This window comes from Gopherus flavomarginatus, chromosome 6, assembly GCF_025201925.1.
Source record: "Gopherus flavomarginatus isolate rGopFla2 chromosome 6, rGopFla2.mat.asm, whole genome shotgun sequence".
NCBI classification, from domain to species: Eukaryota; Metazoa; Chordata; order Testudines; family Testudinidae; genus Gopherus; species Gopherus flavomarginatus.
The window spans coordinates 22,999,460-23,016,492 of record NC_066622.1 but is presented as its reverse complement, the minus strand read 5'-3'; the positions used below and the strand labels follow the sequence as shown (position 1 = coordinate 23,016,492).

At 45.0% G+C, this 17,033-nt stretch overlaps 1 protein-coding gene across 5 annotated transcripts in view; it reads left to right on the top strand.

Moving 5' to 3' along the window:
- The first annotated feature begins 195 nt into the window (after positions 1 to 195).
- The window catches only part of CHCHD6 (coiled-coil-helix-coiled-coil-helix domain containing 6), a 177,489-nt gene continuing 160,651 nt past the window's right edge, over positions 196 to 17,033 (top strand). For all 5 annotated transcript variants that reach the window (XM_050958538.1, XM_050958537.1, XM_050958533.1 and 2 more), the window contains exons 1-4: positions 196 to 383; positions 2,786 to 2,927; positions 4,542 to 4,611; positions 6,690 to 6,834. In XM_050958538.1, the coding sequence (XP_050814495.1) occupies positions 294 to 383; positions 2,786 to 2,927; positions 4,542 to 4,611; positions 6,690 to 6,834 (447 nt within the window). In that variant the 5' untranslated portion in view covers positions 196 to 293. The remainder of the gene's footprint in view (positions 384 to 2,785; positions 2,928 to 4,541; positions 4,612 to 6,689; positions 6,835 to 17,033) is intronic.

Sequence of the window (17,033 nt, the reverse complement as noted above, 5' to 3'; positions counted from 1 at the left end):
GCTCGCAGAGAGTAGGCCGCCCGCTCTCATGCTCACTTCTCTCCTTGGTCTCCTCGTTCTGTCCTAGCCCGACAGACCCCTCGGAGGAACCTCGACAGCCACCAGACTACAATTCCCAGCCTGCCTCGCGGCCACCGCCAGCAACGTGCCTCTCCATTGGCTGCTCCCGTGCCAGCCGCCAATGAGGCGCGGGTTTGTTGGTCGGTGAACTAGGGAGAGTTTGTGTAGGTGAGGAGGTTGTGTGCCCCAGCTTGAGGGACAGGGTGGGCTAACCCCCATCCAGCCCCGCCGGCATGGGGAGTAGCGAGAGCAGCCACGGGAACAGGAAGGTCTCGTTCGGCCTGGATGAGCAGGAGCGAGTGCGGGTGCTGCAGGGCATCAGGGTGAGAACGGGCTGGGCTGGGCTGGGCTGGGGGGAGAGGGTGACACCCACCCATAATATTGTTGCCCTGATAGTGAGTTAAAGGCACCTCCCCTGGCGCCTTTCCCCAGAGCTGTTTAATCCATCCTACACTCTGACTCCTTGTGGGCTCGAGGAGATTTTACGTTAAGGGGAGGAGGTGGCTGCTCTGACTGGCTCAGAGAGTGTCCATCACCCTAAATTAATATCACCTGAGTACTATAGCGACTGGTGCAATGTAGACACGTAGGGAGATAGGAGTTGTTGTGAGTGAAGATCTGATGCCTCACCAGGAAGGGAATTGGAGTTCGGGAAGGAGGCCCCATCTGCATCATGATAGGACACCCTAGAGATAGAATTGGTGGTGTCACTAGGGTGCATTTTTCTCGGTTTCTTTCTTATCTCTGGTCTGGTCTACACTGAGGGGTGGGGGTGATCAATCTAAGATAGATTCAGCTATGAGAATACTGTAGCTGAAGTCAATGTATCTTAGATTGACTTAGAATCACTTACTTCGCATCCTCGCGATGCGAGATCAACATCTGCCGCTCCCCTATCGACTTTGCTTCCCCCTCTCGCTGAGCGGGAGTTCAGCAGTCGATGGGAGAGCAATCGGGGATTGATTTATCGCATCTACACTATACATGATAAATTGATCCTCGATAGATCGATCGCTCTCTGGCGGGTAGTGTAGACATACCCCCTGTCTCTTTATTTATCTTATTTATACTGCTCTCTGTATTTTTCACTCCATGCAGCTGATGAAGTGGGTTTTAGCCCACGAAAGCTTGTGCCCAAATCAATTTGTTAGTTTCTAAGGTGCCACAAGGACTCCTTGTTGTTATTTCTCTTCTGTTACTCTAAATTTTTGCACATTTGCCCTATTTCCTTTATGCCATTTGTGTCCCATTTGGCTGCTTATTTGCTTAGCCCTATGTGAAAGGGCCTTCTGAATGAGACTGGGTAAGATTGGAAGCTGCAGAAAAGAAGTGAACAATCAGAAGGATCTGTTTCACATTCCTCTTGTAGATCTTTGATATAGAGAAGAATCTAATCCTAATCAATTTTCTCTTTGCTGCTGCTTAACTGGGCCTGTTTAGCATTCAGCTCCATGTACCAACTACACAGCAAAGTGAATTGCTTTGTTAATTTTATGTTGCTGCTCAGATGGATGGTGGTGGAATTAGAGAAACTTGTTGATTTATGGTTATTGGTCCATTCCTTGATCTCTAGGAATTCAGACTAAATGCAGGGAGTCCCAATATTTGTCATTATAAGAGCTCACGCTAAATGAACAGAGGCCTCCCTGGCTCGTTCATTTGAATTGCAAAGCTGAATCCAGTCACAAGCTTTTATGAAATGAAATAGGCTTCCTCGTTTTTGGAACTCGAAGGGGATTTTTTTTTTTTTTTAATAAAAACCTCAGACACTTTTTAGCTAGTGTTGACAGTTCATTTTCTTTCAAGGAAGTACACTTATTTTTCTAGTTATTAATTTTGTCCTTGTCTTCACTAAAACGTCATCGTCATTATGTAGATTATTTTACAGTGCGTGTTGGAGCTGTGTACCTTGGGATCTGTTAACAGGGTGCTGTGTGTGTTTCGTTTATAGTGCAAGCAGAAGGGAATAGAATTGAAGACCTAAGACCAACCTGACAAAATCACAATATGTAATCAAGATGTTAAAATGCTGCTTATCTTGGGCAGTAGTGGCGTAGCTAAAATTGATGATCTAGTTTATGCTTTGAAGTGTGTCAGTGGGAGTCTGGCCTGGGCATGGAAATTGAGCACCCCTTAATTTTGTCCATTAGGGAAGGGCGACCAGTATAAAATTATTGATTGGTGTATCAGAAGAACAGTTTAGCCCTGTCTATGCCATCAAAGGCAAGGGCAGAAAGGCACTCTGAATTGAATTCCCAGGAGACTTTTGGGTGCATTTTCTACCTTTCCATGGTTCTGCACCCAAGTATGGAAATAGGCAATACAATTGGAATTGGACACATTTGTCGCCTCCATTTAGTTATTGTTTTGTGGAAAACTCCGCCTAGTCTTATAAAAGTAGGAACTGAAGATCTACTAAGTAATCATCCTTCCCCGCCTCGTCCTGGGTGTGTACAGGATTGTTACTTATAGTTTGTTCTCCAGTTTGTTATCCAATCTATCCTTAAGACTCAATTACTTGAACTCCATCACTTCCTGATGTAATATATTTGCTGAATTTGAATTCAACAACAGAGAACTTGATCTCAGATAATGTTTTAAAAAAGCATAACTAGCAGTATTTTGAAGCAGTATTAAAAAATAATTACCTGTTGAAAACTCCTCTTAATACAAAATAAAAATCAAGAATTGACTAACTTAACCTCTTCCCAACAAATTGCTGTAGCTCTCTGAAGATGTAGTGAACCGAATGAAGGAAACGTCTCAACTTAAAGGGGACCAGAGACCATCTTCCTTTCCTCCTCCTTCATCCCGTGACACGGCATCATCACCACAAGCTGCAGAAGGGAAGCCCAAGTTTACTTCAGGTATTGTCAATCTGCGCTATGTCTGCAATCTAAAGTATTGACATTGTTGGTCACTGAGGTGTGTTCAGTGCCTTTATAACACACTTGTACCTTGTCAGGATGTGCTTGTTATGATGAGTGGCATTTACATCTTTGTGGGTATCAGTGTGGTTACACAGATTGGACATTCATATTGTTGCAAGAAAGTCTTTTTGGGTGAGGTAGAAAATGTTGTATGCAGGGCCGGCTCCAGGCTCCACCGCGCCAAGCGCGTGCTTGGGGCTGCATGGCGCGGGGGATGCTCTGCCGGTTGCTGGGAGGGCGGCAGGCGGCTCCGGTGGACCTCCCGCAGGCATCCCTGTGGAGGGTCCACTGGTCCCGCGGCTCCGGTGGACCAGCGGACCCTCCGCAGGGACGCCTGTGGGAGATCCACCGAAGCCGCAGAACCGGCGAGTGGCAGAGTGCCCCCCGCTGCGTGCCACCGTGCTTGGGGCGGTGAAATGTCTAGAGCCGGCCCCGGTTGTATGGTAACTAGAACGGTTGGGAATTCTGGGTTCTGTTTCTGGCTCTGTCAGTGAATCTGTATGATTCTAAACAAGTCATCTTAACTTTTCAGTGCCTCTCTGTTTTCCCCATGTGTAGAATAGTAGTAATACCTATTTCATCAAATATTTGTGTGACTTCATTAACGTGTGGTAAGAGTCTTTTGAGATCTTTGGATTACAGGTATGGTAGCAGTAGAATATTACTTACAACCATGCTTCTAAAAGGGCATTAGTCATATCAGCTCCTTTCAGTGGACAGGGAATCTGCTGAATGTATGTCATGTTGTTCTGCAGGTTCAGAAGAGAAAAATTTCATGAGCTGATATTAGCTATTACCAGAAAGAGAAGAGGAGAAACTGGCAAAGCTCAGCTATTTAGCTGCATGCTTAATGACTTGTTTTCTCATTCAAATCAGCTGACTCATGTTTTACTCCATGGTGCTCAAATACATATTGTTGGTACATTTGTCATTGATCCCATAAAAGCCTTAAACAGAAACATTCTGGGATCCAGAGTGCTGCAGAGGGTTGATAGACCATTCCTTTGCTGACAGAGACCGGCATTCATTTGTGGCCGAAGTCTTGTTTTAAAACTGGGTTTAGTGGTGCCTCATCCTTGTCCCTGTCTGTGAATGTCCCAAACCACTTTATAATTTGGTCTCTACTTAGGAGAGACCAGTGCTGGAGTAACAAAGGATGCAGCAGGTCTGGAGAAGAGATGCTTTTGCAGAACTGGGGAAAAAGGGTGTAAAATAGGATTAAAATAACATGGGTGCTTGAGGAGGCTCAGGGTTGAAGTGCATCAGTATCCTCAGATGGAGGAAGCTTGCATAATGCTCACTGTCATTATGCCTTATTCAAGGCAGTATTGTCAGCCTCTCACTTACATCAACGCTAAATTCAGCCATAAAACTTTTTAAAAGTTATTCCTTTTTTCCCCTTGACTTTTCTTATTGTACTGAGCGTTCCCTTTGTAGAGTGTTGCTCATTTGTTGAGAATTTTTCTCTTCCCTCTGATAATGTTTGTTCTCATGATTTGGTAGCCAGTATTTTCTTCCATAGTCATCACTTGCTTCTGTTCCTCTGTTCAGGAATCCATCCACCAACTGCCAGTAGCTCTGGTCGGAAGCCCTCTGAGGCAGAGGAGGACCTATACAAGAGGTAGGGGGACATTCTTCCTGTCAGGAGACAGCCACCTGTGCTGCCTGGGCCACATACATGCCCTGTGTAATGCTGCATTCTAGAATTCAGTGCTGTGAAGATTGTATGTGTTGTTGCATAGTATGTCTTCAATGAGATCTTAATGTAGGCAAAGGCCACTGGGCATATTTGTTGAGAGAGCATGTGACTCCTAGGGTTGGAGACAGGTAAGGGGGCTGGGAACCAATGGGAAGGAGTTTACAGAAACATAGCATTCTTTGCTCCGCCTGTCTTTCTCCACTACCCATAGAAAATCATATGAGACATACGTCCACTGGAGCCTAAAGTTGGGTCTGCCTGCTCTTGCGTCCTGAGGAAAGTGAAAAACCCTAAGACTCTTGTTGAGTCATTGAAGAAACTTCTGCCCAGTCCTCAAATCTGTTGATCAGTTTAACTCTGTATGTGACTGAGAATCTCTGTAGTTATATCTGAAATAATGTATGTGTAGACATCTTCAGCTTCTTCTCCTGTGCCTGCTCCACTAGACCTGGTGGCTGCCAGCCTTTTCCACTGCACTCTGGGTTTTTCCTGTATGAGGCATTTTGGCTTGCCAAGGTGTCAGTGCATGTAGAAGTACAATGAGAATGAGGTGAATTGAGTGAAATGCGGTCCTTGCTGTGTCTCACCCTCAGGGTCTCTGCTGCTTGTTCTCACCCTCAGGGTCTCTGCTGCTTGTTCCAAGGGTTCAGGACAGTAGAAGGTCCAGCTTCCCCATCAATGGAGGGTTGTCTGTTATAAAACTGTTGCCATATGTTTTTCTAGCTTCTTTAACTGCCTTTTCCTGTTCTTCCATTGCTGTGTTACGTTCTCCTTACTATGCCCATGCTTTCTCTGCATATTGCACAAGTCCAGCTTTGGGGACTATGAAAATGAGTCCTCTTCAGTGCTATTGTTGATTATTCAGGCTTGTAAAAGTGGTGCATTGAACCCTCTGTCCATAATTGTGTGTCTGACACACCTAGTGGACTCTCTGGGAAGTTGCTTCTGTTCTGTTCTTTAAAGAGATGGTGAAATCAGAATTGCTGGTAGTCTTCAGTCCTGGCTTACTCAGGAGTTTCTGGACACAGATGCTTTAGTGAATGCTGTGGAGAAAGAAAGGGAGTGGCATAGAGGTCTGCTGGTCTCTCTCGTGTACTGATGAGCCTGTCCCTCTGTGCATGTGAAACTCCCAGGGTCTGAATGGCGGTTAGCTGGGCTATGAATACACTGGGGGGAAAAAAAAATACTGGGCGCTTTGAGTCTCAGAGCCGGGGTCAATTGGGTTGGGTGGCAGGGCTAAAAATGTCAGTGTAGACACTTAGATTGCAGATCCTGTGAAGGGAGTTGGTCTCAGAGCCTGGGCTCCAGCCCAAGCCTGTACATTTACCCTGCAATTTTTAACTCTGCAGCCTAATCCCAAGTAGGCTGACTCTGGCTGGCCGCGGCCATGTTGCAGTCTTTTACTGCAGTGCAAACGGATCTCTAGGTGAACTATATTTGCTCCATGGTGGTCCTTTAGGTTCAGATGCTTAGACTGTGGACATGTCTCAAGGTTGCTTCCCTGACATCAATCATCGTACTTACTCTGCAGAGGGCTCCTTCTGCCTCACAGGGCCAGCAAATCAAACAAGTAAGGTAGGGTTGGTAGTAAAAGTCAGCTGGGCAGACAAACTTCTTTTTGTGTGACCTGTATCTTATTTTTTTAAAAGCATCTTTATAGATAGGTTATTAAATCCTTTATTCTCACTGTTTTTGAGGTGACTGTCAAGTATTTAAGAGCCAAACCTAACTGAACTGTAGGTTTATGTGTGTTGTCCCTCCCTGTTTTTTTTTTTTTTTTTTTTAATTGTTCCGTACTGAACTTTCAGGTCACTTTTTTAAAGTTCATGGTGCTCCAGAATTCCCACAGAAGCCTGGGAGTTGTGAGCAGGCTTTGTCCCAAGTAAATCACATCTCTGCCTGTTCTGTTCCTGGCCAAGGGTAGGGTAGCTTATCCAATGAACCGGTTGCCAGAAGTCTGCTGAGCACCTTCTCTCTGCCTTTCTTTGGCACTGATGCAGGTATGAGCGAGAGCAGGCACTGGTCCAAGAGGAACTGCTCCGGCTGGCCAAGAGGGAACGGGAGGCAGCCAGCGAGTCTTTCAGTACAACCCTCCAACGGGAAAAGAACAGCACCAATGAAGAGAGGCAGAAAGCAATTCAGCTGGTAGGTACAAAGCAACATATTTCCAGGCAGGAGGAGGGCCTTTGAGGGATCAGTTAAATGCCATTTATTTGTGTGATGAGTTCAGCAACTGCTGCTTAGTCCCAAGTCCATGGTAGTGATCACCTCATAACTCTTCACCTGCTTTTTGGCTTATGCTGTAGTTGGCAAGTCTGTCATGTCACTAACCCTATGCTGAGCTGGTATAGCATCTAAGTACATGAATGGGGGAGCATCGTTTGTGGGAGAGTGGAGATGGCTGACAAGAGAGCCTGCTGCATATGTAGGGTTGGGAGACTAGCATTGTGACAGCCTGGGCTGGATGGAGCTCTGCTAAGATTCTTCAAGTGTGAAATGAGTATTTTGATGTAGATACAGACTTGACCTGTCTCAGCTTTGCTGTATCTGGACTGTTGAGTAAAGTTACACAAACACCTGAATAGTCAGGAGTAGAGTGTCTTACAGGAACTGGCAACTTGTTCTGAACTGTAGTGGCATGAGCTGTCCCATTATAACAATGTGCGGATGATGCTTGCTACAGTGAAACTGGTCCTGGGTATCAGTAGATAGCAAGGTGGATATTTAGACTAATTCACTGAGAGTAGCACTGCTTTTTAAAAGGACAATGTCTAGATGAGAGAGGGAACAGGGCTGGGAGTTGAGTTCTAAGTTCTATTCCTGTTTTTCCCTTCCTCTTTTTCCCATTCTCCCTCCCAAACTGATCTGCTGTGTGGCTTTGGTTAAATCACAAATCCCTCTGTGCCTCCATATTTCCATCTGTAAATAGATGTTGATGATATTTACCTTCTGGGGTAGGATAGTGAGGTGTAACTTGGTTCTGAAGTATCAGAGGGGTAGCCTTGTTAGTCTGGATCTGTAAAAGCAGCAAAGAATCCTGTGACACCTAATAGACTAACAGACTTTTGGAGCATGAGCTTTCGTGGGTGAATACCCACTTCATCAGATGCATGACCTGCATTCTGAAGCACTCTGGAACAGCTGAGTATCATAATTTATTATTGAGCCAACATGCTAGCCTGCTGCCTTTTGATATTGATCTCCCTGATGTGGTTCATAAGTGACTCCTGTGAGGCAAGTGATTTCCTTTATAAGAAACAGCAAAGACTAAGGATGGGAGATCTCTCTGGCGGAAGGGTTAAATACAAAAAGAGTTGATATGTAAGGCAGGTAAGAGCTGTGCATCTGGGTGAGACATTGCAGCTGGTAAGTAGCACTTACTCTGTGCCCACCAGGAGGATGATAGTTTCTTTTATAAATGTAATTAACACACCTTTGTAGAAAGTGCCAGAGAATTAATTTCTAAATCTGAGGAGATGACACTGCTCAGTGAGAGAGACAAGAGCTGTCGGGGAAGAATGTGACTGAGGTGTGTCAGCATTATCACTGATATGTGCTCTTATGGTTGGAACAAACTAGGACCTGACTCTTAGGGTATGTCTACGCTACAACTAAACACCTGCAGCTCCTCCATTGCCAATTTGGGCTCGGACAACGAGGCTGTTTAATGGTGGTGTAGACGGTTGGGGTTGGGCTCGAGCCTCGGCTCTGGGACCTTCCACTTTCCCAGGGCCTGGGCTCCAGCCTGAGCCTGAACATCTATACCCCAGTAAAACAGCCCCATAGCTTGAGCCCTGCAAGCTTGACTTAGCTGACCCGAGCCTGGCATGGATGTTTAATTGCAGCGTAGACCTACTATCTATGTACAAATGCTGTGATCACATCAGAATGTAACACTTAATCCTCCGAAGTATGAAGCATGGAGTTGCTGGGTACGTAACAGTTTGTAAACACAAAGCGGGTTCAAATCGGATTTTTCTTGAGTAACCCATGAAAAGTAAATAGTGAATATGCAGCCTATGCCCAGAATGTGGTGGTAGAGAAACTGGTTTATTGCTGTGTAATCTCCTCCATCGGTCACTGACATGAAACAAATCCGAGAGCCTTAGAAATCAATTAGAAATTTTGGGTTGTCCACTTTGTTCTAACAAGAGTCAGGCAATGGTGCTGGCTACTGATTCCTGGATTTCTTCTTCAACAGGAAATTTAATGTGTCAACTCTTTAAACTATGGGGACTCTTCCGTGATTTATTTCCTCTCAATTCCAGGCACCTTTTGAATATAAGGTTCCCCACTCTGGCCTCTCAAACTGCCTGACCTCTGTTTGTTAGGGATGAATATCTTTCCACATCACCCGAAAACTTCCCAGTTAGTGTTTGAAGGTCCAAGACCCCATCCTTGAACTGTGGCTCTCATCTGTCAGTATCCTTGTTTGTGAGGATTCCTCTGTTTTCCAGTTCCTTGGCCCCTTAGTCTGAAATGGTGACTGAGTGTTGGCTCTTGTCCTCAAGCCTGGAGCATGAGGGGAGTGATGGATTTGGGCCATCCTTTGACCTCACTGCCCTATCTCTTGCCCCTAACTTCAAAGGATAAACAGCAGTGTATGTGTGGTTTATAGGTATTATATAGCCGGTCAAGATTGCACTGTCATGCACATGGAAGCCAGGGGGAGTAAACTTTCAGGTGTTCTGTGCTGTCTGAGACGTCTGTTGCTTTATTTGGGGCAACTGAGTTGTCTGCCTTCAGCTATTCAAAATTTATTAGGACTTGAAGATCATGCCACGTATCGTTGGAAAGCTTATTTCTTCTAGATTTGCAGTAAGCACTTGGTGCTGAAATAATTTGTCTTTTAATACCCTTCTCTTGATTAGGTACCTCTACTGTGTAGCCATGTTCTCTCTTCACCGTGCCACTTGTAGGCCGTAAACCTGAATACAGCAGCTATATTTTTAAATAATTTATTTTTGATTGTGCTGAAAGGCACTTGATGTTTAATCTGTTTTTTTTTTTACAGTTTTATCCACTGACCTTTTATTATTAGTAGCATTTGTGTAAGGTGATGGTTCAGTCTTACTGGATTGTATGCTTTCCTGTGATCAGAAAGTAGAGTACACACTAACCCATCAGTAATGGACCCTGTTGCAGGCTTATGCATGTAATTAAGTCATTACTTACAGGAGGGCCTCAGTTTAGAACAGGCAGAGAAGATATGTGGTTTAGTGGTTGGAGCAGGACCCTGGGAGTAAGGTCTCCCTGGTTTCTATTCTAAACTCTGGCAAGACCTCTCTTTTTTGAACTTGGACAAGTTACTTATCCTTTTTGGTGCCTGTTTCTCTAGTTGTAAAACTTCTTACATAGGAAGCCCTTCATGGCAGGAACTTCACAGCACTACTAACTTTACCCTTTAAGGAGCCATAGGTGTTGTACCATTGTGTGGAACCAGGTGGGATGGAAACAGTCTGTAGGCATGAACTCTTAACTCCTCTCTGCATGTAGTGGATTCTTCCTGTATCTTTGTACAGAACCTAGCACAACAGGGCTCTGATCTGATCAAGTCCCATAGGTACTTCATAATGCACCGGACCCTCGCTAGAACGTGGGATTTGGGATCCATGCCAAGTACTGCATTATAGCGGGGACTGTGTTGAAATGAAATTACTGTATACAGTAAATGTCACATCCATAAAGTATAGAAAACCTTAGAAAATAGACTCCTACTTGAAGGAAACAAACGAGAAATAAAGTGTTGCTTTATTAGACATTTAAAGTAGACATTTTAATAAACTAGCCTAGTTTTTCTTGAAGTCAGTGAATTGCTTTTGCTTCTTGCTGCTGTGCTGCTTCTGCTTAGCAAACTGCAAAAGACTACATAGCTGGATAATTTTTATAGGCTCAACATCTTGCATCTCAAAGCAGACTCTAAGCCAGCTATGGTCGCAGTTGATGTTGGAACGACATTCACTTCATCTTCCTCGGCGAAGGACAGTTCTTCAGCTTCTGGAATGTTGTTTGGTCGTACTGCCTGAAGAATTTGGTCATCTGTTAAACTTTCAGCAATGGGACAAAATTCTTCTGCTTCATCATCACCTCTTATCCAGGACTCGATATTTTGTTGCAGAACAGTTACCCCGAGCCCATACAGTTGCTGGCACAGCTCCTGCATCCACTCCATGTTTGTTCTTCCAACTTTCTCCTCTGCAAATCTCTCAGTCAAATTCCTTGTCAGACTGTGATCTGCTTTCTTCATTTTCTTCCAGAAGCAGGTGACCAAATGACTCTCTCAGTCCCACCATTGAACAGCAGTTTATCGTTTCAGCGCGTAATAAATTCCAGGAATCACTGCCAATGTAAAATAAGTCTTTTATAGTCAACTTCTTCAGAAAATCAATGAGACAACTCATTTTCTATCATTTGTTGTACCAAGTTCCGTCGATAGTGCCGCTTAAAAATAGCGATAACACCTTGATTAAATGGTTGGATTTTGGAAGTCGTGTTTTTAGGTAAGTATTCAACTCCTATTTTACAGTCACGGGTTCCGAGCCTTTTGGCCAGAGGCTGTGCTGGACAGTTGTCTAGCAAAAGAACGGCTTTTTCTTCTAAGTGTTTTGCCTGCAAATGCTTTCACACAGAAGGGACAAATCCGATGAAGAACCATTGTTCAAAAATCTCTTGTCATCCAGGAATTTTTGGAGTTCTTGTACAAAAATGGCAGGCAATTCACATTTATGAGATGAAAGCACCGAGGCGTGCGAGACTTTCCAATGCACAATAGTTTTAATTTATGCTTGCCTGTTGCATTCATACAAAACAATAAAGTAAGGTGATCTTTTGCCTGTTTATATCCTCCTTTCTTACGTTCATCTGTTCTGACAGCCAGGGTTTTATCGGGCAACATTTTATAATAAATTCCTGTTTCGTTTGCATTCTAAACCTGTTGCTCCGAGTAACCCTCTGCCTGTAAAATTTCCCTCAGCTTCTCAGGGTATGATTGTGTGGCATCAGCATCAGCAGAGCGTTTTTCTCCCGACACTGCAATCTGAGAGATTCTGTGTCTCTTCTGAAAACACCATAGCCAAACCGAACTCGCCTTAAAGTTGCTGAATTCGCCATTAAGTTCCGGTTGAATTTTTCCGCTTGCATGGCTACAAGCGGACCAGAGATCGGAATGCCTTTCTACTGTTCTTGCACAAACCACGTGTATACTGCAGAATCAAGATCTGCATCGTTTGCTAAGTGGGCTCGTTTTCTTAGAAGGCCAGGCTCTTCATCCAGGTTATGAATGTAAGTTCCGAGCTTGTCAACATTCTTTAGCCATCCATGAAAGGTGGACTTGTTAATGCCAATATCGCAGCTAATCTTTGCCTGGGTTTTGCCATTTCTAAGTCATTCTATAGCATTCAGTTTTTCCTGTACCAAGTAAGCCTTCCTTTTGCCCGATGTTTTTGACAACTTTCTAAAGATAAATACCTGTAAATTTTTATTACATTACATTTGTATGGCCTTCTAGACCTACAGCAATCATCTTAGGGCTTGCCTACACTACCGCATGGGGTCCAGCTAAGATACGCAACTTCAGCTACAGTATGTGAATAGGTGATGCTCTCCCGTTGACTGCGCTTGCGCTCCTCGTTTGATGGAGTACTAGAGTCAACAGGAGAGCACTCAGTGGTTGATTTATCATGTCTATACGGAAAAAAATTGTACTGTACACTACTTAAATTTGGGATCCATGGCTGCGACTGTGTTATATCCAAATTTGCGTTATACAGACGCGCATTCTAGCAAGAGTCCAGTGTATAAATATTAACATCCAGTACAATGGAAAGTATATGTGCAGTACTGCACAGAGGGGCTCTGATTCTTAGTGAGTGTTTGTAAAGTGCTTTGATTCTCACATGAAAGGTGCTATCAAATGGCTGACAACAGATGTAGCTGTTTTATGAACCCTTTTTATTTTAGCGTGCGAAGCCAGGATTGCAGCTTCCTTACCAGCTTCTCCCTTACTCTGTCTCTTGGTTTTGCCCTGCATAGTCCCACTTCTCCCCAAACCAGATACCTTTTCTTTCTTCTTTGTCTCTAATTAATCACAATCTTTTTCTCCCCTCCTGGTTCTTGTATTTTTGCCAAAACAACAACTTTGCAAGTGAGGCTGCCCACACACATCTCCTTAATCTGCTGGGGCCATTTAGCATCCATCTGTCAGCCACTCAGTCAGAAGCAGTGACTTTTCAGGCCTGCTGGCTTTAACCAAAATGTTTGAAACAAATCAATGTAGGATAGGGAGGGGGAGAAGCAGATGGGAAATAAACGCGATTAAGCGAAGACATCTCATTACTGCTCTAGAAAGGGAGGATTATAACCTATTTTATAGGAGGATCTCATTCAGGGACCGTGTGTGCCAGTGTTATCAGGATAGAGGGAGAGCAAATAGAATAAATGAAATTAATACTTTGAAAAGAAGCATTACCAGGATTTGAGAACTGAACTAATATGATTTGTGCAAAGCCCTGAAGTTCTTATCTCCCTGTTTAATCCCCCAAGAATAATGGTTGTCAGATTTATTGATCCAAAGTCTCTCTTCCCATAGCCCCTCCCCTCCTTTTAAGAGAAAAGGGTGAATTCAGAATGGATGAGGGTAGACTCAAACCTCACATAACTAGCTTTTTTCCCCATGTGAGCAGAAGACATTGGGTTGCTGTGTGGAAACAGGCTAGGATGGAAGCAGACCTCCTCATCTGCTGGGATGAAATTCCTCCTGCTGTGTGTAGAATGGTGGCTTCTCATGCAGTGTGTTCTTGGCCGTGCTGTGCCAGCTGGGCAGAAAATCTCTCTGCTATCCACTGATTCCTGCTCACTGGCACTCGAGATGAGCCTACACTGGAATTTTGGACTTGGGGGAAATTGTCACCAAATGTTGTGGTTTGTGCCCTCTCTAGTGCTCAGGTATATGGTGGCTGTAAGTAATCATGGGCAGTCCAATTCTGTGGGTCACACTTCATGCACAGAAATAAGCTAGTTGCTCTTCAGTTTTTTCCTGTTACTTTTCTTGGGATTGGAATGAGGTAAGCATGAGTGTTGGTCTTGGATTTTGGAGCTGGCCTTATGATTTGCAGAACTCCAAGCTCTTGAACCTTGTCTACACTGGTAGATCTCTGAAAACTTCCCACTGTTGTAATAGCAGTGGGAATGCTAGCATAAACTGGCCATTGGCATTTTAACCAGTGTTTTGTTTTTCTAACCCAGCTCAGAGCAGACCAAGGTGACGCATGAACTGGCCACTGGCATTTTAAACAGTAAGTTTAACCTCCAGTGTTAATACAGTGGAAGGACGGTTTGAGAAATTTGTCAGTGTAGGTAAGGCTTCTGCATGGAAAGGTAGGAGATGATCAGGTGAGGAGTTGTCTTTCCCCTTTGGTCCCACAGGTAAAGGGGAAAGATTGTCATTGTGTGGGCTCCCAGGCAATTGTTTATGTTTAAAACTAATCTTGCTTGCTGTATTGCTAGCTTGTATAGCTGTATTTACCTTAGTGAATTTCCCTCTTGCTGACTGCTGGTATCAGAACTAGATATGGCTGAGCTGGTGCTGAACATAACCTGGTTCTGTTCACACTTGCAAGTAAGCTGTGTTTAGTTACGGAGCAGCTGCACCCTTGCTGGCTCCTGTTGTCATCAACAGGTAAACTTCTTAGTGTAACGAAGCCTTTTGAAGCACACAGTCTCTTACCACTATGTCAAGTTTGAGTGACAGATTCAAATCCAGTTCTTAGAATCTTTTTCAGCATAGCTTTACCAGTCCTGCTTTCTCTGCTGTGCGGGCCTTGCAGTCATGGTGCAGCATGTTGGCTGTACCCTTTCCATTTCTGTGGCCAGACATCTGTAGAGCCCTGTGCAAGTACAGAAGTGTAGATCTGATCTGATCCATGATCTGCAAAAAATATCTGTGAATATCTGCATCGATGGATGTAGATATCCACAGACACCCACGGATTTGAAGGGCCTACTTACTGTGGCTGGGCTGAGGCTCCGAGGCACCTCCCTACAGGAGCCCGGTTGGGAAGAGGTGTGTGGGCAGCTGTGGGAGCCTGGGGCAGGTGGGGACCTGGCTGGGGGCTGCTCTTAGCCCCCTCCCCCCGCACCATGGAGGGTCCACCATGGCTCCCCAGCTGGGCTCTACGCTGGCCTGGCCGGGGAGGAAGGGGGATGATCTGTGGAGCTGACCCGGGGACTGCTTGGGCTCCCTACTTAGGATAGGTGGAAGGTCCACCTCGGCTCCCCACACTTGCCCGCCCGCAGGGGTGAAAGTAACTTAAAGGACTTATCGGTTCACCGGAGTCCTGAGCAGGAGCGTGGCCTCAACCGGAAGGGGCATGGCCTCAACTGGAAGAGGCAGGGCCTTTCAAGATTTAAAGGCCTGGGGGCTCCAGCTGTGGCTGGGAGTCCCAGGGCCTTTAAATCACCCCAGAGCTACCAGCTGCAGAGGCGCCTGGGAGCCCCGGAGCTCAGGGGCAAATTAAAGGGCCCGGGACTCAGGCTGCCGTGGAGCTCCTGGCCCTTTAAATCACCATGGGAGCCTGGCTGCTGGAGCTCCATCGAGGATTTAAAGGGCCCAGGGCTCCCTGCAACGGCGGGAGCACCGGGCCCTTTAAATCCCTGTCCGAGCCTGGCTGCTGGAGCTCTGGTGGCGCTTTAAAGGGCCTGGGGCTGCCCGCAGCGGCTGGAGCCCTGGGCCGTTTAAATCACCACCATGGAAGCCGATTCAGTCCGGCACGCCGTACCAGACCATACTGGCTTACTTTCACCTCTGCCCTTCCAGCTTTTACTGTGGCCAGGCTGCAGCTCTGATTTGCCCCCCTCTCCTCCGGGCCTGGGCCGGAGAGCTGTGCTGGCAGCTGTGGGGAGCATGGGTCCCTCTGCCGTCCCTAGGCAGGGTGCCTGAGGGGCAGGGACACGGGCTGGGGGCTGCTCGGGTCCCTTGCCCAGGGCACGTGGAGGGACTCAAGCTCCCCGCAGCACAGCTCTCTTCCGCTGGGCTGCGGACAGTGCTGGGGAGACAGCTCGGAGCTGAAGCCCAGCCACAGTAAGAGCTGGGCGGGCCGCTGTGGGGACCTGCTTTGTGGACCCTCCACCTGCCCTGTTGAGGGGGCCTGAGCAGCCCCTGGCCCGTGTCCCTGCTTCCCAGACCTACCTGCCCTGGGCAGATGAAGGGTCTGCGTCTTGATTCCTCGCAGCTGCCTGTCTGGCTCTTATCATAAGAGCCCTGCACAGATACAAAATTTGTATCCGCATCCGCATTGCTGTCCGCAAAAGTAGTCCACGGATATAAAGTGGATACTTGTGAATTTGCAGTGCTCTAGAAATCTGACTGTGTGAAGCATGGGTTTTTGCTTTTGCATTTGTCATCAGTGAAAGCTGGATCAGTATCTCTCACAGCACCATTGTAAAGCATGAATTTTGTTTCTACACGTTGGTTGTTTTTAAAAAAAAAACAAACCAAAAACATTTAACAGCAGTTTCTTTGTGGGTGGAATGACAAGATAAATTTTTTTTATTTAAATCAGTAAGCAGAAAATTTTGACTTAAATAACTTTCGTCTTGTTTTGCATTGTACTGCTTTTTTATTTTCCTAAAGAAAGGTTGATTCTTATTTTTGGTAATCAAGAGGATACAGTGTACTTATATAGCTTAATTTAAGCAATTAAGTAGCTTAACATACATTATTCAGATTCTTTAATTTTTTACTTTCAGCGTTTTCTAACAATAAAAGACACATTTCTTATTTACTAGATTTTAAGTATTTTATTTAGCTAGCAAAAAGGATACCTTACACTTACTTTTTTATATCAGCACACTTATAAAAATGTTACATTTAAAACTGATTTATTAAACAAACTACTTAGTAAATTAAACTAATTCTAGTTCAGGCTCCCTGCTTAGGGTAGGTTCTCAGACTAGGGGTTGGGACCCCACAGGGGATCACGAGGTTATTACGTGGGGGGGTTGCCAAACCCTGCTTTGCATCCAGCATTTATAATGGTGTTAAATATATTAAAAAAGTGTTTTTAATTCATAAAGGGAGGTCACACTCAGATGCTTGCTATTTGAAAGGGGTCACCAGTAGAAAAGTTTGAGAAACACTACAGTGTTCTAGTTGCTATGTCATTCAAGATTTTAGAACTACTAGATCTCATCAGGTCATACCTTATTTTTATTCATAAATTGGAGGAGGAGAATGAGATATTCTGCTTTTTTTAACTCTCCATCATTCTTAACTTTCAGTGAACTAGACATTGAACTGAATACTTGGATAAACTGAAATTAATAAAATATTCTCTGCACCTGTGAAA